Here is a 25469-nt window from a genome sequence, read left to right on the forward strand (position 1 = left end):
GGACACGGGTTCGTGCCTCATTCCGGGAAGATCCCACATGCCACGGAGCGGCTGGGCCCGTGAGCCATGGCCGCTGAGCCTGTGCTCTGCAACGCGAGAGGCCACAGCAGTGAGAGGCCCGCGTACCGCAAAAAACAAACAAAAAACACGCAAGTTTTCCGTGCCCACCGACGCGCTGCTGACAAACACTTGGCGTAGGTTCTGCCCGACTCGCGCCCATCCCTCAGGGCTTAAGCCCCGGCCCATCAGCAGCCCCGCCTCGTCGCACAGCACCCGCCCCTCGTAACGTCACATCCGGCCGACCAGCTACCCCGAGCTCTCTCTGGCTCCCGCCTTCGCCCGCTTCCGGTCGTCGTCGTCGTCGCCGCTGCTGCCGCTGCTGCCGCTGCTGCTGCTGCTGCTGCTGCTGCTGCTGCTGCTGCTGCTGAGGCTGCTGGCGGAGGCCGGAGGAACGGGCGGCGGCGGCGGCGGCGGCTGAGAGGGCGGCGGCGGGAGCGGAGCGGGACAAGGGAACGAGAGGAAGCGAGCAAGGAGCGAGCGGAGCGCGCCGAGCCCCGCCCGCCCTTCCGCCCGCCGGAGCAGCCGAAGCAGCCCGGGCCCCCAGCCGCCGCCGCCGCCCGCCCGCCCGCCTGCCCACCCGCCGGACAAAGCCCGAGAGCCCGCGTCCAGAGCCATGTCCTCGTCCGCCGGCAACGGCCACCAGCCCAGCCAGAGCCGCGCCATCCCCACCCGCACCGTGCCCATCAGCGACGCCGCGCAGCTACCTCATGACTATTGCACCACGCCCGGGGGGACGCTCTTCTCCACCACGCCGGGAGGTGAGCGCCGGCCGCCCGCGCGGCCCTCACCCGAGCCTGGAGCCGGCTCCCGAGCGCGTCCGCGCCAGCCTCCGCGGTGTCCCCTGAGTTTCCCGCCACGATCCTTTAACTCAGGGCGTGTCCACGCTGGCCGCTCCGGCCACCCCGGCTCCGCCGCAGCCCCACCAAAGCCCCCGTGAGACAGCTTTCGGGAACCTTAACTTCGCGTTCTCTCTCGCCTGCAGCTCGATTCAGTGCGTGCCCACCCTGGGAAGTGGCTCTCCTGTAGCGAAAAAAAGCCCTTGTTCCCGCCTCGTGGCAGGTTTACGCACTCTGCCCAGTTTTCTGCCCCCTCTCCTCCTGCTCCGGGGCAAATTCGTCTACATTTGGCCCTGCACTCACTCCGCATTACCTCTGCCTCTTACATATTGTGTAGTTGTGCACATTGACGCTTGATTTTGGAGCCGTCTCCCGGGCCTTTGTAGAAAGGAAGTTGGGGAGAGTAAGTCGCTCCTGGGACGCTGCGATGACTTGTTTAGCTGCTTTTAGAACACCAGGAGAAGGCTGGAATGCGGAGTTTGGAAGCCTCGCCCAGTGTTATCCTGCTTTGACAGCATTGTTTACTTTGCTGGACCAGGCCCCGCGGGTGGGGGGAGTCCCCAGGCTGGAGGAGGAGTGATAAAATAGTGCTCAAGTAATAGTGTTGAGGGTAGAGCGCTGGCAGCCTTGAGGGTAGAGTTTTGGCGGCGCCGCCTTTGGAGGTAGATCGAAGAGGGAGTTGTCAAGCAGGGCACCCTTGCTGGGGGGCTTGCTTGATCCTGGGGAAGGGGCAATGCAGAGCGGGGTTTCTGAACACTGCTTTTCAAAGTACGACCAGAAACTGTTTACAAGGAAGAACACTGGAGTAGAGGTGAAGAGCGTTGAATTAATTGGTCACGGGAAAAGGGAGCTCAAAGGTTGTCTTTCCCCTCACTGGGCTTTTCTCCAGAGGGAGGAGACTGAACTGCGATCTTGAAGGACATTATGAAGGGAATGGTGCTTCATTTTTAACTTCGTAACTTTGCCTTTTGGTGACGGCCTCTGGCTAGAGGGTTGGGACTTTGCTGGCAGCCCCTGCAGTCTGCAAGATTGCTAGCTTCGTTCTTGTGGGCTGGGCTCACCAGTTGTACTACAACCAATCCCCTGCAGTTAGGCCTGGGCGATCCTTTAATCGGTTGCACAATAGCAAGGCGGTAGAGTAAGAAGACGTTGCCAACAGGGGATAAAAATCTAGGAGAGAGCTCTACAGAGGAATCCAGCCAGGCCACGCTAGGGGTGGGGTGGCTGCCTTGGAAGACTTTTAAATGACCCAGGCAGGAGAAGTTCATCAATAAGTGTGGAGAACTGGGCTTAAGGACGTTATAACTTTGCAGAGGAGTGGAGTTTCTAGTGAGGTGGCTTACCTCATTGGAGAAACCTCCCTCCTGACCTGATCTGTTCAAGGCCAGACCCTGAACATGCTGAAATCTTCTGGCCTTTTAATCGTGAAAGATTTTGGCAGATCAGAATCTGCTCCAGATAGGGTTGTCTTGAACTTGAACTGACAGCTTTTAAGAAATGGATACTGTTTTCCAAGGTGATGGAAAGAGATTTATAACTTCTTCCAGAATTCTTTGTGAATTCCGTAATGCCTGTGCTTCCAGCAGTTCAGAACTTATGTCATAGTAGCAACTGCACTCAGATATTATTTCTTTGAGGAAGGAACTAAACTTTTAGCTGTATATTAATCATTATTCCCCTGAAGGAAGAGCCACAGGGACACCCTTTTTGGCATATTTCAGACAGCCAAGCTACAGTGCTTTTAAAGTAAGGGCATAGTCTTTAGGCGTACTTTAAAGATAGAAACCTGGGGCTTCCCTGGTGGCAAAGTGGTTGAGAGTCCGCCTGCCCATGCAGGGGACATGGGTTCGTGCCTGGGTCCGGGAAGATCCCACATGCCGCGGAGCGGCTGGGCCCGTGAGCCAGGGCCGCTGAGCCTGTGCGTCCGGAGCCTGTGCTCTGCAACGGGAGAGGCCACAACAGTGAGAGGCCCGCGTACCACACACACACAAAAAAGATAGAAGCCTGTCTCATAGTCTGGATTAGTTCCTACAGTGCTTGGAAAGATTCTGCCAGAAATACTGATTCATTTATCCTTCCTCTCTGTGTACATAGACACTACTTCTTTCTCAAATATCACTGACCCTGTCTCCAGATTCTACACTTCTTTTTTTAAATTAATATATTTATTGGCTGTGTTGGGTCTTTGCTGCTGCGGGAAGGCTTCTCTAGTTGCGGTGAGCAGGGGCTACTCTTCGTTGTGGTGCACGGGCTTCTCATTGCGGTGGCTTCTCTTGCTGCGGAGCACAGGCTCTAGGCACACGGGCTTCAGTAGTTGTGGCGTGCGGGCTCTAGAGCACAGACTCAGTAGTTGTGGCGCACGGGCTTAGTTGCTCCGCAGCATGTGGGGTCTTCCTGGATCAGGGCTTGAGCCCGTGTACCCTGCATTGACAGGCGGATTCTTTTTTTTGCGGTACACGGGCCTCTCACTGTTGCGGCCTCTCCCGTTGCGGAGCACAGGCTCTGGACGAGCAGGCTTGGCAGCCATGGCTCACGGGCCTAGCCGCTCCGCGGCATGTGGAATCTTCCTGGACCAGGGCACGAACCCGTGTCCCCTGCATCGGCAGGCGGATTCTTAACCACTGCGCCACCAGGGAAGTCCCAGTTTCTACAGTTTTTAATTTCTGTTTTAAATACTTGTCATCTTAGCTCATCTCTTATATTGAGCCAATATTTATTGGTAGAGCACATTGTCATCTTTAAATTTTTAACACAAAGACTTACATAATGTGTTTATAAGATATAGCACTGTTGTGATTGGATTTATCACTATTTTATAGCAATTAACTCAGTGCTGCCTAGATGTTCAGTACTTACTGATTTAGTTTTCCCCCCGCTTTGGAAAATTTCCAATTTTCTGATGGTTTGTTCATCTCTTTTGTTACATTTCCCTCTCTCCTCTCATGTAATTTTCCTTCCCTGAACCAGGGTTGTTATTTGGTCACCTCTAGGCACCTGAATTAATCCGGTTAGGTACCTTAAGTGAGTTTTGTGGGTCTAGCGAAGTGCTTTGCAGAAAAGGGGACTACAGACAAAAGTAGGAAATGCAGTCTTTGCTCTGAATGGTCTTAAAATCTTGGTGGGGGTTAGGGGTGGAAAAGCTTTTTAGTTCTAAAACAAAAACTTTTAAAGAGTCAAGTGCTAACTTATATATTTCAGACTTGAAAACATTTAGAAAAGCGATAGAAGGCTTGTATTGAAAAATCTATTTAGTAGGAAGGAAGGGGATTAGAGTTTTCTGTCTCAAACTTCTGGAAACTTTCTGGAGTGTCATACACATGTCAGAGCATTCCAGGATAACAGTTGATGTGCTGAATGCCCTAAATGATCAGACTGGGCAAGGACATTCACAGCACAGTGAACTTACCATCTCTCCCCACAGAGGATACAGCTTACCCTTGAAAAGGTTTCTCAAAATTGCATTCCTGTGGTTTGGAAAATGAGAGTTGGGTGAAAACATACTTGCTGTATTTCTCATATTTTTAGAAGTGTACATTTTCTCATTATTAAGGAAGAGTAAAATTTTTGAGTAAATTCAAAATGCCCTTGGATTTTATTTTGTTTTGTTTTATCTGCCTGTGGAGGAATGGGGATGAATGACGTTCGTTTCTAACTTTGAGAAGCTGCTTCTGGCCTCAATGAAAGGTAAAGTTACTGAAGTCTCCTTCACTTTTGTGACATTAAGAAGGAACCTAATGCTTTCATTCTGTAACTGAGAGAAATTAAGTAACTTGTTAGTGTCATACAGCTAATTAATGTCAGTGGGTAGTCGCAAATTTAGTGTCCTGATACCTAGTACAGTTTTTTCCTCTCTTGTCTTAAGATGTGTATTTTCCTAGGAAAGGAGGTTTACAAACATTTAAAAAGACTCTTCTACCTCTGGAATGCTAGCTAATGCGATTCTTTTTGTTATCTTATTTTTTTTAAGTTCTGAACTGTCTCCCTGTGGGAGGGTTGTGCTCTGGGGAGTGAGCAGAAACACAGAGACCTCTTTGAGCCTTTCTTTTTGCCTTTCTTTTCCTGCATAACATCCTCATCAGCTGTGGAAAAGTATGCTGTTGCCATAACAAGAGCACCAGAGGGGAACTAACTATGATGGTCTGAAATCTTGTTCATACTCTGTGCTTCCTCTCTGCCAGCTGGAGAGTTGCTGTGATTGATTGGTTCACTGAAGGCCATTGGAAGGGTCTGGGGATAAAGGAGAAGACAGGAAGAAGGGAAAAGAATCCACTTGGAGTGAGCCATAATAAAGTAAGAGTATTTGGGGGGAGTCCTGAGTGTTAATCTGATTCCTTTCTTGGGAGAAATGAATAGAGCTCTGTGTAGATATGGGGAAGGAAGGCCAGTTTCTCACTGTTATAAAATTTCTAATTCAATGACCTTGGGCTGAGTTTATTCTAGGCCAAAACTTCTGAACCAGCAAGAGTACTTATTTGGCTCTCTCGTTTCAGTTATTAACCAAAGGACTTCATGATTACATGTGAGAAGTGTGTGAAAAACATGTTGAAAGTTGTCCAGTCACTTTGCCTTGTGTTAGAGGAAGATGGCATTTACTTATCTCAGAGTAACAAAAATTAACATGTGTTGTCATTCCAGAGCAGATTTGGCTGTAGTCTCATATTCGTCAGCTGCCAAAGCATGTACTAGAAGATGTAGCTCAGTTTTGTGTTGGGTGCATGTTTGCTGATGAGGGACTGAATTCTGAGCCTGGGAAGGCAGCAGCCCTCAGCCGCAAGGCATATAGCAGCGTGATGTGTGGAGGGGAGTGCCTCTGCCTGCTCCACGTCAGTCACAGCCTGACGAGGGAAGACAGAGCTCGTCCAGGCTGATAGTGCACAACTCCCTTCCGCTCTCCGGAGGCCTGTGTGTGAACCGGGAAGGGTGGAACGTGATGAGTCTGTAAATTGGCACTACCAGGGTTGTTCCCTGGTGCAAAGACCTTGTGAGGACTGGAGTCTTAAAGATGATTTTATGGGAGGGGTCTTGCATGATTTGGAGACAGTGTAAAGATTTGCAGGTCAAGTCCTTTCAATTTTTCGATATTGTCTTGAATAATATTCAGGCTTCATGGATTTGTATGGACAAAAAAATATTTTGGTGTGTGGACATGTCATAACTAATGACTAAGGAATGTAAGATTTTTTATTTTTATATGGAATCAGCCAAAATAATTTTTGGAACTCAAATAGCTACAGTAGTAAATAACGTTGTAGGAGATGCTTCACTGCCAATCAGCAGTAAAGTAAAGGCTGTGATGAGAAAAAAAAAAGATTTGCAGATCAGACAAGGTAAAGTTAATGTGGGAAAGCTAGTTCATCTGGTTGGAGAGGAAGAGAGCCTGAGCAGGACAGTAGTTTGTTGGTGAAGGATAGATCTTTTTCTTGGCTCCCAAGTGTTTCGATGAACAGATTAATGTGCGGGACTTCCCAGGTGGCGCAGTGGTTAAGAATCCGCCTGCCATTGCAGGAGACATGGGTTCGAGCCCTGATCCAGGAAGATCCCACATGCTGCGGAGCAGCTAAGCCCATGCGCCACAACTACTGAACCTGTGCTCTAGAGCCCATGAGCCACAACTACTGAGCCCACGTGCCTAGAGCCCGTGCTCCGCAACAAGAGAAGCCACCACAATGAGAAGCCCGCATACTGTGACGAAGAGTAGCCCCTGCTCGCTGCAGCTAGAGAAAGCCCTTGCGCAGCAATGAAGACACAATGCAGCCAAAAATAAATAAACAAGTTTTTTTTAAAAAAAAGATTTTTGCTTATCTATTTATAATAAAACAAAAGTCAGTTGAAACTTGCTGTCATTCAACTTATTGAATAGGTAAGGCCTAGGCTACCATTTTCAAATTTGTTTATCACAGAACTTTGTTTTGCAAAGATCCCTTAAAACCTGTGTTATAACACCCAGCAGCTATCTATCTGATGTGTGGCTCGTTTTTAAAGGACCTCTTCACCTGATACTCAGGCTACAGTTTGAAGCCAGAAGCTCAGAAATTTATGAGTGTTTATATCTGAATAAATGATCTTTCAGATCCTTAGGACAAATGCCCTGACAAACTGAAGGTGTTCATTTCATCGAGTAGTTTTTAAAAGTAAAATCCTTAACAAGCAAGGATCAATTAACTGGAAAATACAATTCAATTCTTATAGATTCCTTGGGATTATCTATATACAAGATCACAGTTGCCTGTGCATAGAGATAGTTTTACTTCTTTCTTACCAATCTAGGTGCCCCATTTTGTTTTGTTTTTCTTGCCTAATTGCCCTGGCGAGAACTGGAACCTTTAGTACAGTGTTGAGCAAAAATGGCAAGAGAGTGACAACAGATTCCCTTGACTTGTTCTCAATATTAGGGGAAAACCTCCAGTCTTTCATCGTTAGGTAAGATGGTAGCTGTGGATTTTCGTAGATGCTCTTTATCAGATTCAGGAGGTTCCCTTTTATTCCTAGTCTGTTGAATGTTTTTATTATGAAAGGGTGTTGGGTTTTGTCAAATGCGTGTGTGTGTGTGTGTGTGTGTGTGTGTGTGTGTATGTTGCATCTATTGGGATGATCATGTGATTTTTGTTTTTTATTCTATTGGTATGATGTATTATGTTAATTATTTTTAGATGTTGAACCAGCCTTGCATTCATGGGATAAGTGCCATTTGGTCATGGAATATAATCCTTTTTATCTATGTTGCTGAATTCAGTTTGCTAATGGTTGAGAATTTTTGCATCTATATTCATAAGGGATATTAGTCTGTATTTTTCTTGTGGTATCTTTGTCTGGTTTTAGTATCAGTGTAATACCTCATTCAATTTTAATTTTTTTAGAAATGGCCTGCTGTTTATAGCAGAAGTGAGCACTGGTGAAGATAGACCATTGCTCTCTAGGTTCTAAGAGGTACCTATCAGAAAGTTTGAGAGGCTTGTGGTTCATTTTAAGATGTCATAATTAATCCTTTGAGCTTGAGAAAGGTGCTCATCTCATTACCAGAGAATGTTTATGTTAGAGCCGGGCTGCTTTTACATTGAAATGAAACCAGTCTCTGATAAGTCTGATAAGTTCCTAGAACCATTATGAAGAAGCAGCACTGAAAAAAAGTGACCTAGACCAGTGATCTCCAGTAGGCTTCTTTGCCTCTTATGAACTTTATTGATGAGTTCCTCACTATGAGTAAAAGTAGAAGACATTGATATGTATATATGCATTGTTTTTATTTTTATTTTTTAAGTGCCCAAGAGGAGTGAACTTGGGAGGAAAACAAGAAGTGGGAATGAAAGCCAGGCTTGAATCTGAGTGCTTTCCTCATACCAAAGCAGTGAGCGAACCTTCATTAATTATTAGCATTACAGAGGCTGAACCACAACATCTGTGAAATCTAATCCAAAGAATTGATCCAGGATGCAGTCAACAGTCTGGCAGATCCAACCAGCATTTTCCTGGAATCAGAGCCAGGCATTTCTTGAGAAAATTTATTTCAAGATGAATGTTCAAGCCCAAACAGACGTGGACATATTTGATGTACTTCATTTTGATAGACTTAAAATCAGTCGGCATTTATTTGAGATTAGTTTGTGGTTTGTATACCACTTTGGACCTGGTACTAACTAAAAAGGTCATTTGTTTCAGATCATTTTGCAACCAAGACTCAAGAGAGCCCGACTTGCTTAGAGTACCTTGCTTATTTGTGTCGGTCTCCTGGCTCCTGTGTCACTGTGTGATCTTTCTTTGGATGCTGGTTTCTCCATCTGTAAAATGACAGGCTTCTGCCAGATGCTGTCTAAAGCCTCTTCTAAGCGCTGGACCTTCTGCATAGGAAGATGGTCATTATCAACTTCCCTTTCAGCCTAGGTTTGTGTTCTGCTATGGCAGTGTCCTACGTGATTGGGCAGGGAGCCATCCTTTGACATTAATATCTTGGAAATCTTTATTGGAGTTAATCTTTATTGGAGTTAATCAAAGGACCATAAGGATTGGCTTTTCACAAACCTTGGAAGTCTTCTGTTTGCCATAATTATTTAGCCATACTAAGTTATAATATATTCTGGCTCCAATTGTGCCTTTTTTTGATGTAAAAATTGTCCCTCTCACGGTTTTATTAGCATTTTAGGGATTTGCTGGTTGTACACAGTAAATGTGGTTTGGCCACCATCAACTTCCCTGGAGGATACTGGGTTAGGCAGCTTTTAGCCTCCTCTGGGTTATCTGGCATAGAGCTTTTAGGAGTCTGTCCTTTCATCCAGAGCCTCCATGAAGAACAGATGTTTAAAACTGTAGTTCATTGAAGAATGTTCTCTAACACAGTCAATCAAACACAGGCCTTGTTAATCACCCTCTTAAGCTGGAATAATAAAAAGCAAAGAAAACCACTGTATTTGTAAGTCCTTTCTGTATTTTCACTTCTTATTTTCCCTTATTATTGGGGGAGACAGGGGCTTGGTAGGAAAGAGGGAAAGCGGCAGACTACCTTTCTGAGTGTATTGGAAACACTTGCTGCTTGTTCATCTTGTATCTGTTTCTGATCTCTTGGTGGGCCCTTACATGAGGCATAGATGGAGAATGTCAGGAATTTCTAATGGAATACTGAGGTTACTTGCCAAGTGTTTTGTTGTTGATGTTGTTTTCATTTCTAGATTTGAAGGATACCTTCTTCCTCATGGCTTTAGTGTCAGTCTGTTATGTATGTATGTATATTTGCAAATTATTTTTGAGTCATTTTTTTCCCCTGATACCTTATAATGGGGTTTGCTTTTTTTTTTAACACTCTCTCTTGGTCTTAAAAAAAAATTTGGTGGTGGGGGGTTCTTTAAACAACAAATTTATTCTGTTACATTTCTGGAGGCTAGAAGTCTGAAATCATATATATTTCTTATTGGAAAATATACATAACATAAAATTGACCATTTTAACCATTTTTAAGGTACCGTTCCATGATTAAGTACATTCACATTTTTGCGCAACCATCACGACCATCCATCTCTAGGACTTCTTTCATCTTCCCAAACTGAAACTTCATACCCATTAAACAATAACTCCCCATTACCTGCCCACCTCCAGCCACTGGCAACCATCGTTCTATGTTCTGTCTCTATGAATTTGACTAGTCCAGGTCCCTCATATTCGTGGGGTCGTAAAATATTTGTCTTTTGTGACTGACTTGTTTGACTTAGCAAAATGCCTTCAGTATTCATGCAATCACCCTTTTATTTTTCTTTTACATTTATTTTTTGTAACCATGAAAGTAAAGTTTAAAAGTCATATATAGTATTAGGCTAATAACAAAAAGCAACATTCTCATGCCCCATCTCATCTCCAGTTCCACTCCCCAGAGAAACCATTTTAAACTCTTTCAGCCATTTCTTCTAGCGTTTACCTCTGGATTTCTGAATAACATGATTTAATGCTATTTCTCAGTTTTAGATATTAACAGTTTCCTACTGTGGAAGATGAGAATTTAAATTTAGGTAAATATTAAATACAGACGTGACGTGACTGACTCTATTGAGTTTCCAGCCCAACAGCCGTTCACTCTTTTTCCATGCTACCCCACATTCCCTCATTTTTTTAAAGTGGTAGTGTGCCAAGTCCCAGAAGATGCACCCTGACTACTCTGTGGCTTCCCCAGTGTCTGGGCTGGCGGGCATCTGACCCAGTTCTGGCCTAAGGCTTGTAAGCGGGAAGACCACTAACGCTTTTCTGAGATTTTCCTCTTTGATGGCTAAAGTCCCCTGCGGGAAGCCCTATTTGACCCTACACTCTCCCTTCTTGCCTAGGATATTGTTAGGAGGGTGTAGGTTCATCTCAGCCTTCTTGGAGGGTTTTGTCACCAGCTATTCAAGCTATTCAATTTGGGCAAGTTACTTATTGTTTCTTTTTCTGAAGTGTCTATTTGCATGAGTGGATGCTTAATTCTAATTCCGGAAGCAGCCTTAGTTAAACAGTTTTATGGTCAGGACCCTGCAAAAGTATAGTAACTACTACCCTGTCAGTTAACCATGTTACAGTGGACTTTGTCTAGGTGGTTTTATTTCAGGTTATACAGTTTCTTGGGTGTATATAGCTTAATATATGCATTAATTATCATTTAAACTAAGATACTTGGTCTTGAAAGAGGCCCTTAGGCTTGAATGACCTTGTTTGTTTACTAACCATCTTCACAAGCATAATTTTGGGCCTTCTTCATTCACCCTCTTGTTCCCTGCCATTTGAAAATCACTAGTTTTTAGATCAAAAGATAGAGCCTTTTTTTTCCTCCTCTCTGTTCTCCATCAAAGGGACTCAGTTTTACTCTCATGTTTTCCTAGGAATGTCAGCATTTAGAAAATGCTGGGTCAGGGTATTAGATTTATCCGAAAAAGTGGTCACCAAGGGATGAAGAATGTTTATAGATATCTAATGTTAACCTAGATCTAAAGATTCCTATTTGTTTTGAAATCCAAACATGAAGACTAAAGTAATATATACAAGTGTTAAAAACAAAACAGAAAAAGAAAAATTGAACAGAAGCACATAAAATGCAGAAATGCTAAGAGACTACTGCTTTTAAAGTTTCTTGTTTATAGTGATTTTATTGGTTACACCACTGTTACTGTAAATAATATACGTATACCACAGTTTCTTGATTTCTTAACATTGGATGATACTGTTGACTCCCTATTATGAAAATGAGGCATATAGGACACTTTCATTACTTTCTATCCTCTCATTTTCCCTCCTCTCTCCATTTACCAATTTTTGTAGATTGTTTTATTGTTTTGGGTTCTTCTGGGTAGTTACCTTTAAAACTGTAAATACTATAGTTAAACCTCTTGTGTTTCAATCTGATAGTTTTAACTCTCCACCATATGAGATTATACTATCTACCTGTCCTGCCTCTACTTCCCTGGTAGGTCTGCCTTTCCATTATTTTTTACAATATCAAGGTCTGTAATATTTACATACTGTTCCTTAACTATGATAATTCACTTTTATTATGGTTTGATTGTAAACATTGAAAGTCAATAAATAGCATATACGATACTATGAATTTTGTAACTTTTCAATATAAAACCAAGGAGTATGATGATTTTCATAGAAAAGGGAATGGAACACTCACTGGACAGAAAAAGTTTCCACTGTCAATGTCAAATAGATTCTTTTTTTTAACACTCCATCAATTTATTAAAATCATGCTCCATTTTAATATTGCGTTATATGCAAGCTATGGATTTTTTTAACCTTCTTTAGGAATTTATGGTTAACTTTTCTCTAGTTAGTTGTGGATGCATTGGTTGATGTTGAATTGGGCTGACATAAATGTGGCCGGCAGTTGAAATTTGAATTATTGGACGTTCTTGCTTCAAAAAATGTGTCTATGCACATGTATAAGAGACCCTGAATATTAGGTTTTTAATTGTCTTGGAATTCATATAATTTCACAGTAAACACAATATCTAAAAAAGGAAATATAAAGGGTTTTTTCCCCTGGCATTTTATTCATAGTCAGGTCTTAATGTTTTTCTTTTAATAGTTTTGGTTTTTTGAATGTCAAATGCTTTTCAGTTACACCACGGAATGCTTAGTCACATGTTAATTCCCTTTTTTTTGCTCTGTATCTGCTACAGTTAATTTTTTCAGCTTGCAGTGATCTAAAATTCAAACACTTAAAATACCGTGGTTTTGTACCCATATTTTCCCCGGCCATATTTAAGAACATTAACAGCATCAGTTAAGATCCTAGTTCTTCAGGGTGTCTTCTCTTCTGAATTGTTTATTTTGTGTGCATTTGAAACCAAATGTATCTTAAAAATCCACTAAACTATTAAAACAAGTGAGTTTAGTAAGGCTGAAAGAAACAAGATTAGTATACAAAAACCAATTGTGTTTCTGTATACTTTCGATAAATAATCCAAAAATGAAATAAAATAATTCCATTTAAAATAGCATAAAAAATGATAAAATACATAGGTATAAATTTAACAAAAAAAGCACAAAACATATACTGTGGAAACTAGATAACATTGTTGAAAGAAAGAAGACCTATATAAATAGACAATCCATGTTCATGAATCAGAAGATTTAATATTGTTAAGATGGCACTACTCCCCAAATTTATCTGTATATTCAGCACAATCCCCATCAAAATCCCAGCTGGCTTCTTTGCCGAAGTTGACAGGCTGACTCTAAAATTCATATATGGATCTTTAAGAGACCTAAAATAGCCCAAGCAATCTTGAAAAAGAAAAAGTTAGAAGACTCACACTTCCTGATTTCAGAAGTTGTTACAAATCAAGACCGTGTATTACTGCCATAAGGATACACATAGATCAGTGGAAGTCCAGAAATAAACCCTCACAATTACGGCCAATTGATTTTTTTTTTTAATTAATTAAGTTTTGGCTGCATTGGGTCTTCATTGCTGCGCGCGGGCTTTCTCTAGTTGCATCGAGCGGGGGCTACTCTTCGTTGCGGTGCACGGGCTTCTCATTGCGGTGGCTTCTCGTTGTGGAGCACGGGCTCTACGTGCGTGGCTCAGTAGTTGTGGCGCACGGGCTTAATTGCTCCACGGCGTGTGGGGTCTTCCCCGACCAAGGCTCGAACCCGTGTCCCCTGCATTGGCAGGCGGATTCTTAACCGCTGCGCCACCAGGGAACTCCCTACGTGAATGTTTATAGCAGCATTATTCAAAGTGGAAACAACCCAGATGTCCATCAACTGGTTAATTGATAAAATGTGATTTATACATACAATGGAATATTATTTGGCAATGCAAAGAAATTAAGTAGAGTTGATCCTTGAACAACGTGGGGGTTAATCCAAGTGTAACCTGTAGTTGGCTCTCTTCCTCCATGGATTCAACCAACACTGACCATATAGTACTGCAATACTTCCTGTTGAAAAACAGTTCAAACTTGCATTGTTCAAGGGTCAACTGTACTGATAAATGCTAAACGTGAATGAATCTTAAAAACCTGCAAGTGAAAGAAGCAGTCATAAACGGACACATATTGCTTGATTGTATTTTATGAAATGTCTAGAATAGGCAAATCTATAGAGACAGAAAACAGATCAGTGGTTGCCTAGGCTGGAGAGGTTGGCAAAACGTGGGGAGGGACTGCTAAATGTATATGGGTTATCTTGGGGATGATGACAGTGTTCTAAAATAGTTTGTGGTGGGAATTCCCTGGGGGTCCAGTGGTTAGGACCCGGCGCTTTCACTGCTGTGGCCCAGGTTCAATTCCTGGTCGGGGAACTAAGATCCTGAAAGCCTCATGGCACAGCCAAAAAAAAAAAAAAAAAAATTGTGGTGATGATTGCACAATTCTATGAATATACTAAAAACTATTGAATTATACACTTTGAATGAATTGTACATGAATTATATCCCAAAGAAGTTAAAAAATGTATTTTATTGCCCCTGCAAAGTCACAGGAATTCTTCAAAGTTTCTCTTATATCTGACACATTTAGGTATAATTTCTACTACTTATTTCCTACTTGGTTCAATTATAATTCTTTAATGTTTATGTTGTTGTTAATATATAATTTAGAAATAGAAAGCTTGCTTTTATCCTGTGCTTTTTTTTCACCACCTCACCTCAGTTTCCAAGCTTAGTGTACTACAGAAGTGAGAATAATCTTGTTCCGACTTGCAACGTGAATATTAGTGAGAACATCTCACGGTGAAATCTCACCCTTCTGAAACCTAGCCATGGACAAAAGTGGAGGTGACACAACAAAATCCATCCACTAAAGCTCCTTCCCTTTGTTCATTGGAAAACCATCAGGCGCCTTCCCAGCCTACTTGCTCGTATTTTACATAGTGTTAAAATAAGCAGATCACCAGTTTCCAAACCCAACAGATTAGATGTATCAAGTTAGAATGGGTGTAAAGGGTGTACTGTAGACTGAATTGTGCTCCCCCCCATTCATATATTGAAGCACTGACCCCCACAGTGTGATGATACTTAGAGATAGGGCCTTGGGAGGTAATTAGGTTTAGATGAAGTCCTGAGGGTGGGGCTCTCACAATAGGATTAGTGTCCCAAAAGAGACACCAGAGAGCTTGCTCCCCTCTCCCCCGTCCCCGTGGCAGGACACAATGAGAAAGAACTGTAAGGAAATACATTTCTGTGTAACACACCCAAAATGTGGCATTTGGTTAGGGCAACCAAACTAAGACATGGACAAAAGATGGTTCTTAGCCAAACAGTGAGGGAGGAGACAAGGAAACCATGGTGGGGAGGGCCATAAGCACAGCCTGGCTATCTGAATCCTATTCAGTATAAGGAAAATACAGAGCACCAACTGAATAGGCCCTGAGATTTCCACGTCACAACATAGTATAATAAATGAGTTTCATAATAATCAACCGGATTCATCAAGAAAGGGTTGGTTTTCAGTTTAAGGTGGTAAAAAGTTTTAAAATCTGTATTAGAAAAATTTCCATCCAAAATAGTTCAAATTATTCATTTTTCGAAAATTGAACTAAGTTTTCTGCTTTCCAGAATGATTCATTTCTCATAATTTTAGCTACCTTTTTGTTTGTTTGTTTTCTTTGGCTGCATTGGGTCTTCGTTGCTGCATGCGGGCTTTATCTAGTTGTGGCGAGCAGGGGCTACTCTTCATTGTGGTGCGTGCGCTTCTCATTTGCAGTGGCTTTTCGTTGCAGAGCACGGGCTCTAGGTGTGCGGGCTTCAGTAGTGGCACGTGGGCTCAGTAGCTGCGGCACATGGGTCCTAGAGTAAGCGGGCTTCAGTAGTTGCAGCACATAGGCTCAGCAGTTGTGGCTCGCAGGCTCTAGAGCGCAGGCTCAGTAGTTGTGGTGCACAGGCTTAGTTGCTCCGCGGCATGTGGGATCTTCCTGGACCTGGGATCGAACCTGTGTCCCCTGCATTGGCAGGCAGATTCTTAACCAGTGCGCCACCAGGGAAGTCCTGCGTTTTTGAATTGTTACTAAGTTCTTATTTTTCAAAGCAAGGAAAGTGAAGGTAAATTTCTACTTTCCTTGTCCTAAAATTGTATTTGAAACAGGATACAAAACTTCTGTCTTCTTTAAACCCTGTTTTCCAGGAACTCGAATCATTTATGATCGAAAGTTTCTGTTGGATCGTCGCAACTCTCCCATGGCTCAGACCCCGCCCTGCCATCTGCCCAATATCCCAGGAGTCACCAGCCCCGGCACCTTAATTGAAGACTCCAAAATAGAAGTAAACAATTTGAACAACTTGAACAATCATGACAGGAAGCATGCAGTTGGTAAGAGAATGCTGGTATTAGGGACCAAGAGGGTAGCCCTGGGATTCGAATGTCAGTCTGCTGTGGGTTGAAAAAATGTTGATGCTTCGCTTATAACTAATATTCAGTCATATGTCTCTAAGGTTCCCCGCACTCCCCTCACCAAGGCTTATTGAATTGTTCTGAAAACCCTGAGTTCTAAACCATAACCAGATCTAATCTAGGTGGGGGTCGGGGGGTGAGGAAGAATCCAAAATCAGGGAATGGTAAATCCCAAAGAGGAATCCTTGAACCTGGGCTTTGTTGGACTAAGGGTAACACACACACAGAGAAACAAAACAATTTAATAGCTCCCATTTCCATCACCCTCAAGAAACAGACCTTGCTTCTTACAAGAAGAACGTCATTTTTGTGGTGTAGGGCAGTGGTCCCCAACCTTTTTGGCACCAGGGACCAGTTTTGTGGAAGACGATTTTTCCATGGACTGGGGGGATGGTTTTGGGATGATTCAAGTGCATTACATTTATTGTGCGCTTTATTTCTATTATTATTACACTGTAATATGTAATGAAATAATTACACAACTCAATCATAATGCAGAATCAGTGGGAGCCCTGAGCTTGTTTTCACTTGCCGCTCACTGATAGGGTTTTGATATGTGTCTGCAAGCAGTTGATTTATTATGGTCTCTGTGCATTCAGACCTCTCTGCTAATGATAATCTGTATTTGCAGCCGCTCCCCAGAGCTAGCATCACTGCCTCAGCTCCACCTCAGATCTTCAGGCATTCGATTCTCATAAGGAGCGCGCAACCTAGATCCCTCGCATGCGCAGTTCACAGTAGGGTTCACACTCCTGTGAGAATCTAATGCTGCAGCTGATCTGACAGGAGGCAGAGCTCAGGCGGTAATGCGAGCAATGGGGAGCGGCTGTAAATAGAGATGAAGCTTCGCTCACTTGCCCACAGTACCAGTCCGTGGCTGGGGGGTTGGGGACCCCTGGTGTAGGGAAAAGCAGTATGGTTTTTCACCCTGTTTTCCAGGACTGCCTATAATATTTCAGTAAATACTCCCCCATACTCACACACACACATGTTTATTAATGAGTCCTCTCTGTGTCTGTGGAAATGGCCAGCTCCTGAAGTACACCTTGGATTGCACTCCATGACCCTTTTACACAAGCCAGCATTCTGCCTCCTCAAATTCCAAATGAGTTTTTAATGGACAAAGTGTCGATTCAGAGCAAGGCCAAAGTTCAGAGCCTCCAGAAGAATGTGCTGACTTGATAGGTGGCCAGGTGCTCCCCAGGAGCTCCCGTTCGGTCAACCTCTGGACAAAGGGACACTCAGAAAGTTTTCACTTGTATCCTTTCCCCCAATTGCTCCTCCCTGTGGGTGATTTGACTGCCATTCTTGTTTTTCCCCCAGATTAAAAAGACTAGCCAAAGCAAAGCAGAATAGTTGTTTCAAGGCTGCAGGGAATGGGACAGTTTGAATTCCTTTTTGACCTTTGTGCAAAGGGAATTATAGTTAAAACTGTTTTTCTTTACCTCTTCATGCTTAACTTTTCCTGTTCTTCATTCTAACCAGGAGATGATGCTCAGTTTGAGATGGACATCTGACTGTCCTGCGAGGATCAGAAGAAAAGCGGCAACACTGAGACATGTGTGTACCTGATTTGGCCAATAGGATCAACAATGCAGAGACAGAAGAGGCAGTACCAGCAATCCCTGCTGCAGTCTCCTGCTCCCCTGCTCCTTCTCCGGGTGCCAAAGGATGCAAAGATGAGCTGCATCTGACTATTTCTTCTCCCTATTTCCTGTTCCCCTTCCCAGTTAGACAGTTAGATTGAAGGCCCTTCACATATTTCTGTAGAACTAAGCAGCCCACAGAGGAAAACAGTTAACCTCTGGTTCCCCCTTCCCCCCATTTTTTTTAAATCCCAAATCAAATATCAACCTACCAATAATTGGCTGGCTGGGAAGTCTGGGGAAGTGATATGGAGGTTTGATAGGTTCAGCATCATTCCTGTTCTTACCCTCTGTCTCTCCTCCCTGTCTTGCTCATGTTTCAGTGCTGCAAAAGTCTGAGTTTGGGGTCTTGAAAACCCTTGGGTGGAAATAGTAAACAGGAAGAGAGCTGCTTTCTCTTTTACCTTGAGGTGTTTGTCCTTGGGGACAGAACGCTGTTTGTACATCTCTGGTAGCATTACCCTGGGGCACTGTTTTGAGGTCCACTTCCCCTCCTTCCTCTGGGAGGAATGTCTTCTGTCTTATTATAGTTCATCTTCCCATTCGTTTACTTATCACAATTGTGCAAACATTTCTTAACTCTACATCAGAAGGGGGTCTTTGGTCACCAGTTGTTCTTTTTCCTCCCCTTCTCCCACCCCTTCCTGCTTGCATCTTGTTGCTTGCAATCCTTTTGTACTCTGAGCTATCCACGTGATTTCTCCTGCTCCCAGAGCAGGTCCCGGAGGCTCTTTGGATAAGGCCCGATGTATTGGGTTGACCAAAAAGTTCGTTCTGGTTTTTCCATAAGATGTTACAGAAAAACCAGAACGAACTCTTTGGCCAACCCAATAGTCCTCTGCAGGATGATACCCAGGAATGACCTCGGAAGACATTGAACTGTTTGAGTACCCAGGCTCAGTAGTCTTTGTTTTTCAGTCCAGTGAGCATTGTGCTACCTGTTGTCTGTGATTTTTGAGTTTGAAGTTGACTTTCAGAAATGCTCTTAGAAAAGAGCTGAACTTCTTTCCTCTGTGGACCTGCTTTGTTTGGCTGCTGAGATAGATAAGCATGGGCTTAAAAATGCGTTCCTTCCGCTTTTCTATCTTTCCCATGGTACTCTGAATTTCCCCGTCTTTCACTCCCTCCCTCCCTCCTTCCTTCCTTCCCTCCCTTATCTCTGCCAGGCCATTTTTCAAATGTACATCCGGGATACCTCAAGTGTCGGTATCTGATAATATCTGTCACTCCTCTTAACTGAGGAGTGACCTTTTATTTTTAAGATGAGTACAGACCTATTTTTAGATATGTTTTCAGTACAATTTTGAACAGCAACTTTTTAATTACACACCTTCCAGTGTTAGGAGGGTGAGGATTGTCCGTAGGCGAGTCTGCTGTTCCACGTCACCATCCCTCGTCTTCCCTCGTCCCTTACGAGCTCTTTCCTTCTCGCTCTAGTTTTGGGTGTGCATGTTTGGAGTTTGTAAGTGGGTGGATTGTGAAACTGGACCCTTCTGCCTTCCCTGGGTTGTTCATGGAACCTCATTCTTTTCCCTTACCCTTTGCTGCTTCATTCCCCATCCCGTTGTCCTGACTATTGACTGGCCCAGTAATCCTGGGAGAGTGACTCTCCTCATAGAAAGACAAGTAAAATAGCCACTGGTGTCCTGGGAATTTCTGGTTGGATTTGGTGCCCTGAACCCTCTTATTAAGAGATCAGATCCCAGGGTGAGAGTAACAGGCCAGTTGGCTAAGATAGAAAGCTGTTTTTCTTTTGAACTATGAAGAGACCCTGTTTGCGAATACATTTTAGACAGAAAGAAGGAAGGGTGTCTGAGGAACTTTGTTCTGTTTTCTGCTACAAAATGTGAAGAGTTCAAAAAGTGAAACCTTTTGTGATGGTTGATGTCTCTCAGGAATAAGCTGGATCTCCAGTTTTGGAGATGCTTTCAGTCTCAAAAATTGATGAATGGAAAAGTATTTTTTGTTTGCTTTTTAATGTATCTCTGTTTTGATTTTAATTAAACTCCAAATTTCACTTTACATACTCTTGGAACAACTTAAGGTGCATTGGTAATTTGCATGAGAAGCTTGCTCAGGACCTCATTGTCCCCTGGGAGCTTGATTCTTTGGGAGTGACGCTTTCATCCTCCTCAGGGCCCGGCCTGGGCATCCTCTGGAATCTGACTCCACCACAGCGAGTAGTCGGGCTGTCAGCAGAAGCACGTGCCCTTGTTTGCTCTTTACTGCTGCACATGAAAACTCGGCTTCCTCGCTGAGAGACGGGGAGTGAATTTAAAACATGCCAGCTTGAGTAGTCTTAAGATGCCATGTTCCCCTTGTTTGCTCTCTTGAGGAATTGCTGCATGTGGCCCCCTAATCAGAGGCCATATTTCTAGTACTTCTTGGGAGTGTCAGCTGTATAATATAGCAGCTTCCCAATCCTTTAGCCATCTCTGTAACAACCTCCATACTGCTTGGTGCAATTCCTTCCTGGAGGCCACTGCTACTAGAGATACTTTGGCCTCCATAAATCGGCATTTCAAAGATAATTTCACAAGGCAATAGATGAACTTCCAACAGATGACACCTTTGTGCCATGCCTCATAGAATCATTTTCAGGGCAAGCCAGAATCCAGTAGGTGGTTTACTCCTGTATGTTTGGAAGGAATCTCACAGTTGAAGCCCTAAATGAATAATCTCTCTGGGCTTTTTCCTGGAAAGGGAACCCCCTTAGGGTAGCATTTGATTTAGGCGGTTCTTAAAATCTTATTGATTATTTGTACTTTTCTTCTTAGGAGAAAACCATGTTTCTGTACTTCTGGGGACAATCCATGTCGGTGAGAAATGACCTTGTCCAAATTCCAGCAGGAGACATGCATTGTCATGATTCTACCTCCTTCGTAGTGTGGTGCATTAAGTTCACCACTTCCTCATATTCTGTTGAAATAGCTATTGTGTTCTCAAGACCACAGTGTAGAGAAGCTGGCTTCTAGCTTCCAAGCCAAGAGTTTTGTCCCTCCATCTGCGTTAGTTATCTATTGCTGTTTAACACATTACCCCAAAACTTAACATCTTAAAAGAGCAAACATTATCTGTCAGTTTCTGTGGTTGGGACCTGGGAAGCAGCTTCACATGATGGGTCTGGCACAGGGTCATAGGAAGTTGCAGTCAAGATGTTAGTGGGGTCTGCAGTCACCTGGGGCTTGAGAATCCACTTCTGAGCTTTCTTTGTGGCTGTTGGCAAAATGCCTCAGTGTCTTTCTGTGTGGATCTCTTTTTAGGGCAGCATGAGTGTCCTCACAGCATGGCAGCTGGCTCCCCCTGAGCAAGTGATCCCAGAGAAAGAGGGCAAGGAGGAATCTGCAGTGCCTTTTATGACAGTCTCCGAAAGCACACGTCATCACGCCTTCCTATTCCGTTCCTTAGAAGCAAGCCACTAAGCCAGCCTACACTCAAGGGGAGGGGAGTTACACCCCACCTACTGCATGGAGCGGTATCAAAGAATTTTGGGTGTACTTTAAAACCACCTCGCCCCCAATAGAGAATGAAACCAGGTCAACAAGAGGGGGTAGGTTTAAAGTAGATGATATACTGAGAGACGTGTTGTTACTGAAAACAGTTCTCTTAAGATGTGCATCGACAAACAGATGAAAAACGGATTCTCTCCCCATGGCTACTGCCAGTTTTAAGAGGGGAGGCAAGAAATGGCAATTCCCAGGAGAATGTATCTATACATTTGCCTGGCGTATACTGCCAGCAGCCCAAGGTTGCTTCTTTGTAAGTCCTTGGCTTGGTATCTAAGACTCAATACTGCTTGCTCGGTATCTCCTTTAGCCAGGAATTGACAAAGGGAATTGGATCCTTCTATTTGAGCCACTCAAATGGACTTAATTGGAGTCAGGGCTGTTAAGCAAAGGGAGCAAACTTGAATTACATTTTGGGTTACTGGGCTGAGGAAAGCTAACCGTTCTGATTCAGGGTGACATAGCTGAGAGCATCCGGAAGCCAGGTCCCCACCAGAGTTGATGCTTGGCACCTGCTGTCACAAACTACACCAGCTGAAGCAGACTTGAGCCAGGTCTGTCACTCAAGAAGCCACTTCTCAATAAGTAGGGAACATCTGGGAATTAGAAATGTCTGTCTGTGCTTTATTGTTCTTTAAATCCACTGCAGGTTAACTCTGCGTGCCCACCTCATCCTGGGCTTCCTGATGGAAACGGGTTCTTAAAGAGAACCAGTGCTGTCTACACCCTGAAGAAAAACTTAGATGAAGCTTGTCAGTTCAACACGTGTTTAGTGAATGTCTGCTATGTGTTTCTGGCACCTGTGCCAAGTTTTTAGAGATTTCAGACATCTTAAGGATGCAAATTCTTGTTTGGATTTATGCTCCAACTCTTCCCAGCATTTTATCTATAGCCCTGCTTGCTTTAGAGTATGCTTGAATAAAAAAGCATTGCTGCTGAGGCAGCTATAAAAAAAAAAAAAAGAAAAAGGTACTTCTTCCAGAATTAACGAACTCATCTTCAAAGCACCTTCAAGTGAATTTTTTTCCGTCTGATTTTGAGGTGGAGTCAAAATAGGTGGTCTTCTATTTTTGCTGTTTGGGTTACCAGCTCTCTGGGTCTGTCAGACCTTAGGGGTATCATGTATCTTGGCTGCTTGAAGCCTGGGCCCTCAGCCCTTTACGTTCCCCTCCAGAAGGGAGGCCCGGTGCTTTTCTCTCTGGGTCAAAACTTCCCCTTATCATGTTTCTGGACTACATGATAAGGGGAGCTATTTATTAATCTGCGAAACCCAATCTCTTAGCTGCCCATGATATCTAGGAGGGGGTAGTATTTGTTTTAAAGAAGCGTTGTCAAAAAAAACAAAAAAGAAGCGTTGTTTCCTTGGGAGGGCAATTTCTGTCTGGACTTTGAAAGGGGGCATAGTTACCACCCATTACTATCCCCACCGCTTTACCTCTCTCCCAGCTTTTGATAAAAGATGACATCACATCTTGAGGCAGTCGGGTCACAATTCTTTAGAATGCTTATACCCCAGGGGCGTTTCCTGTTCTAGTTATGTTTTTCCAGTTGAGTATTGGCGTTTCCCTGAGGCTTGCTCACGGACATGTCTGATTGAAGACTAAGGATGGTTGATACAGTCATTACTGTCACCTTTCCCACCCTCTGTAATTTACATTTCTTTCTCTGGGCTGGTCCTGGAAGTTGACACCTTTTGGCAAAGCTTAGATTTAGGAGAAGTATTTCAAGTCCCTGTTCAGATGATCTGTGGTTTCTCTTTGCTTCCTCTGCCTGCAGCCCTGGCAGACCATACTGTCTGGATCCCCAATGGGAAATAGTACTGAGATGAAACACATTCCTGGGGTATTTAAACTCTCTCTCTGCCACCTTTCTAAGAGTGGGAGGCTGGCAGAGAGATGCTGCAGTGCTTGATAATCATTTGGCCACGTTGAAATTTCCAAAGGGAGCTCTTGCCGGTGCTTAAACCCCAAATTCCTGAACACCTGAGATTGCATGAATCTAGCACAGAATATCCGTTCTTGCCCCAATGTACCCCCTTCGTCTCCATCTTGATCTTTAAAACAAAACAAAAAACCCAAGCCCAGGCCAAGGGTCATTTTTACTTGAAACCAGGAGAGTGGGGGAGTAACACGAGAGATGAGGGGCAAGCTGTGTGGTGAGGCATCCTGCTCCTGGTGTGTGTTCCAATCACTGAGGACTGTGAGCCAGTGCCTTTCCTTCGCCTGGAGATGGAGCCCATCTCTTGCCACCTGGGTGAGGAGACCCTCTGCTACCCAGGGGCGAACCTTAAAGAGGGTGTCTTGGAGAGCCCAGAGGACACTCACATTTTTCGGATGTCCATTTTAAGCATCTTTAAAATGTTTTATATATATTTTAAAAAAATGTTCTTCCCTGTCGTCGTGCCACCAGTGGCCCAGTTCCATCCATTCTGAATGGAAAAACAGAGACTGCCAGTACTTTCCTTGGTCTTCCCTTCGTCTCCCTTAATGTGGGTATCCCCTTACCCGGCCTGTCCATTTCACTGTCATGGATGGAGAACAGAGAGCACCACGCAGTCCTGAGGCAGTCCTGTGTGACTCTGTGATCAGGTTTTTGTTTCTTGTTTTTCTAACTGTCCTTCCAAACCAGCAAGTGTTTGGAAATTAGGGGGAAAGTTAAATTCTCACCAACGGTTGCTGTTACACTTGAATCAATAAAGATCTTGAGTATCACCTTGGTGTTTTTAATTTTTTTTTTTTTTAAATTTCAGGTGAAATCCTGTTGACACATTTTGGGCATCTTGCCTGGTGAGGAAGATGGGCAAAGGCAGTTGGCCACTTCATGTGTCAGTTCCTCTCAACATTTACGGAGCACTTTGTCCATCTGGCCCTGTATGTGCCAGGAGGTGATGTGTCCCTTCCCTAAGGAGCTTGGAGGTGAACACGTACATGCTGGGGCTGGATGCACCCAAGAAGGCCCTTCTTTAGGTACCAGCCTGGAGGAAGCCCAGACAACAGCCTTCCTGACGAGGGCTGCCTCTGCCTCTCAGGAGCACTTGTTAGAAATCCATCATATCTGATGTCTGAAAATAAACTAGACTCTGCTGCGTGAGCATCACATTCCTTGCTATTATTAATACAGTGAGGCTCACATATTAGTATTGAGAGCAAGAATCCTGTCCTTTCAAGAATCCTGTGGACCATGTAAACAGGTCCACAGAACAAAACAGCATAGAGGTTTAGAGCACAGGGTTTGGAGTGAGACAGGCTTGAATTCCTTCTGTACCACTTAGTAGCAGCCACATTCTCTCCGACAGGATTCCCAGTCTCTGTAACCTTTGGTGTCCTTCTCTAAAATAGGGTTAAGTTAAGAAGTAGGTCTTACCTGGGTGACTGTGGGCTCAGGTGGGATCATGGCAAGCACTTAGCCCAGTGGCTGGTATGTCAAGAGCTCAATTACAGCTCAGTTGGTGTGACCAGTAGAGGTGGGTCAACTGGGTCTGCTCTTCCCCAGAATGTGCAAGTTTGGGAGTGGTGCAGGCTTGTGTGACCCCTAGAAGGATGAAATAATCTCTTCAAGGGAAGATAATCTTGAAAGCCATTTCATATATCCTTTACTTTGCCCCAAAGGCAAATAGGGTATCGACTTGAAAGGCAATTTAGGTTAGAGGGATAAGGCTTTTACTGCTAGTAAAGGGGAGACTACATGATGGAGATTAACCCGACTGTGTTGCTGTGTGAGAGTCACAGCTGCTTCCCAGTTTCTGCTTTTATCTTTTCTCTACTCCTCACTGTACCAGGCCCACCCACTTCCCCAGCCAAGGAGAGTAATGCATCCAGTTTCCCCCAATCGGCTACTGACTTGGCACTGCTACAGGAACAGCGGAAGGAGACCTTTGCCTTCAGAGCAAGTTAAAATACCTCTGACTGAAAGCCCCTTCCTGGCCCTCAGGGTAGGGCAGGACTCAGTTCCCGCAGGCAGCATTTCCTCAGACTTAACAAAGCCTGCACTAGCAGGTAGGTTCCAGAGCACGGAGCTGTGCTGTAGGCTCAGCGCCAAATACCTCTGGCCACGCAGCAGAAGGCCCCTGCCGCTGAC

The 25469-nt window shown here is 44.0% G+C and overlaps 1 protein-coding gene across 10 annotated transcripts; it reads left to right on the forward strand.

Annotated features, from left to right (window-relative positions):
• The first annotated feature begins 606 nt into the window (after positions 1–606).
• Positions 607–24488, forward strand: EIF4EBP2 (eukaryotic translation initiation factor 4E binding protein 2). Of its 10 annotated transcripts, none has more exons than XR_009536189.1 (5): positions 607–818; positions 15974–16159; positions 17726–20705; positions 21150–21946; positions 22042–24488. XR_009536189.1 is itself a non-coding variant. In XM_060126847.1 (4 exons), the coding sequence occupies exons 1-3, from the start codon at positions 674–676 to the stop codon at positions 17755–17757; spliced, it is 363 nt and encodes a 120-aa protein (XP_059982830.1). In that variant the 5' UTR covers positions 607–673; the 3' UTR covers positions 17758–17800; positions 24142–24488. The 10 variants fall into 10 exon arrangements, 1 of the variants encoding a protein (XP_059982830.1); XR_009536191.1 differs by having other exon boundaries at positions 24142–24488; XR_009536190.1 differs by having other exon boundaries at positions 21150–21436; positions 24142–24488.
• The last annotated feature ends 981 nt before the right edge of the window (positions 24489–25469 follow it).

The sequence above is a fragment of the Lagenorhynchus albirostris genome, chromosome 16, assembly GCF_949774975.1.
Source record: "Lagenorhynchus albirostris chromosome 16, mLagAlb1.1, whole genome shotgun sequence".
Lineage (NCBI taxonomy): Eukaryota > Metazoa > Chordata > Mammalia > Artiodactyla > Delphinidae > Lagenorhynchus > Lagenorhynchus albirostris.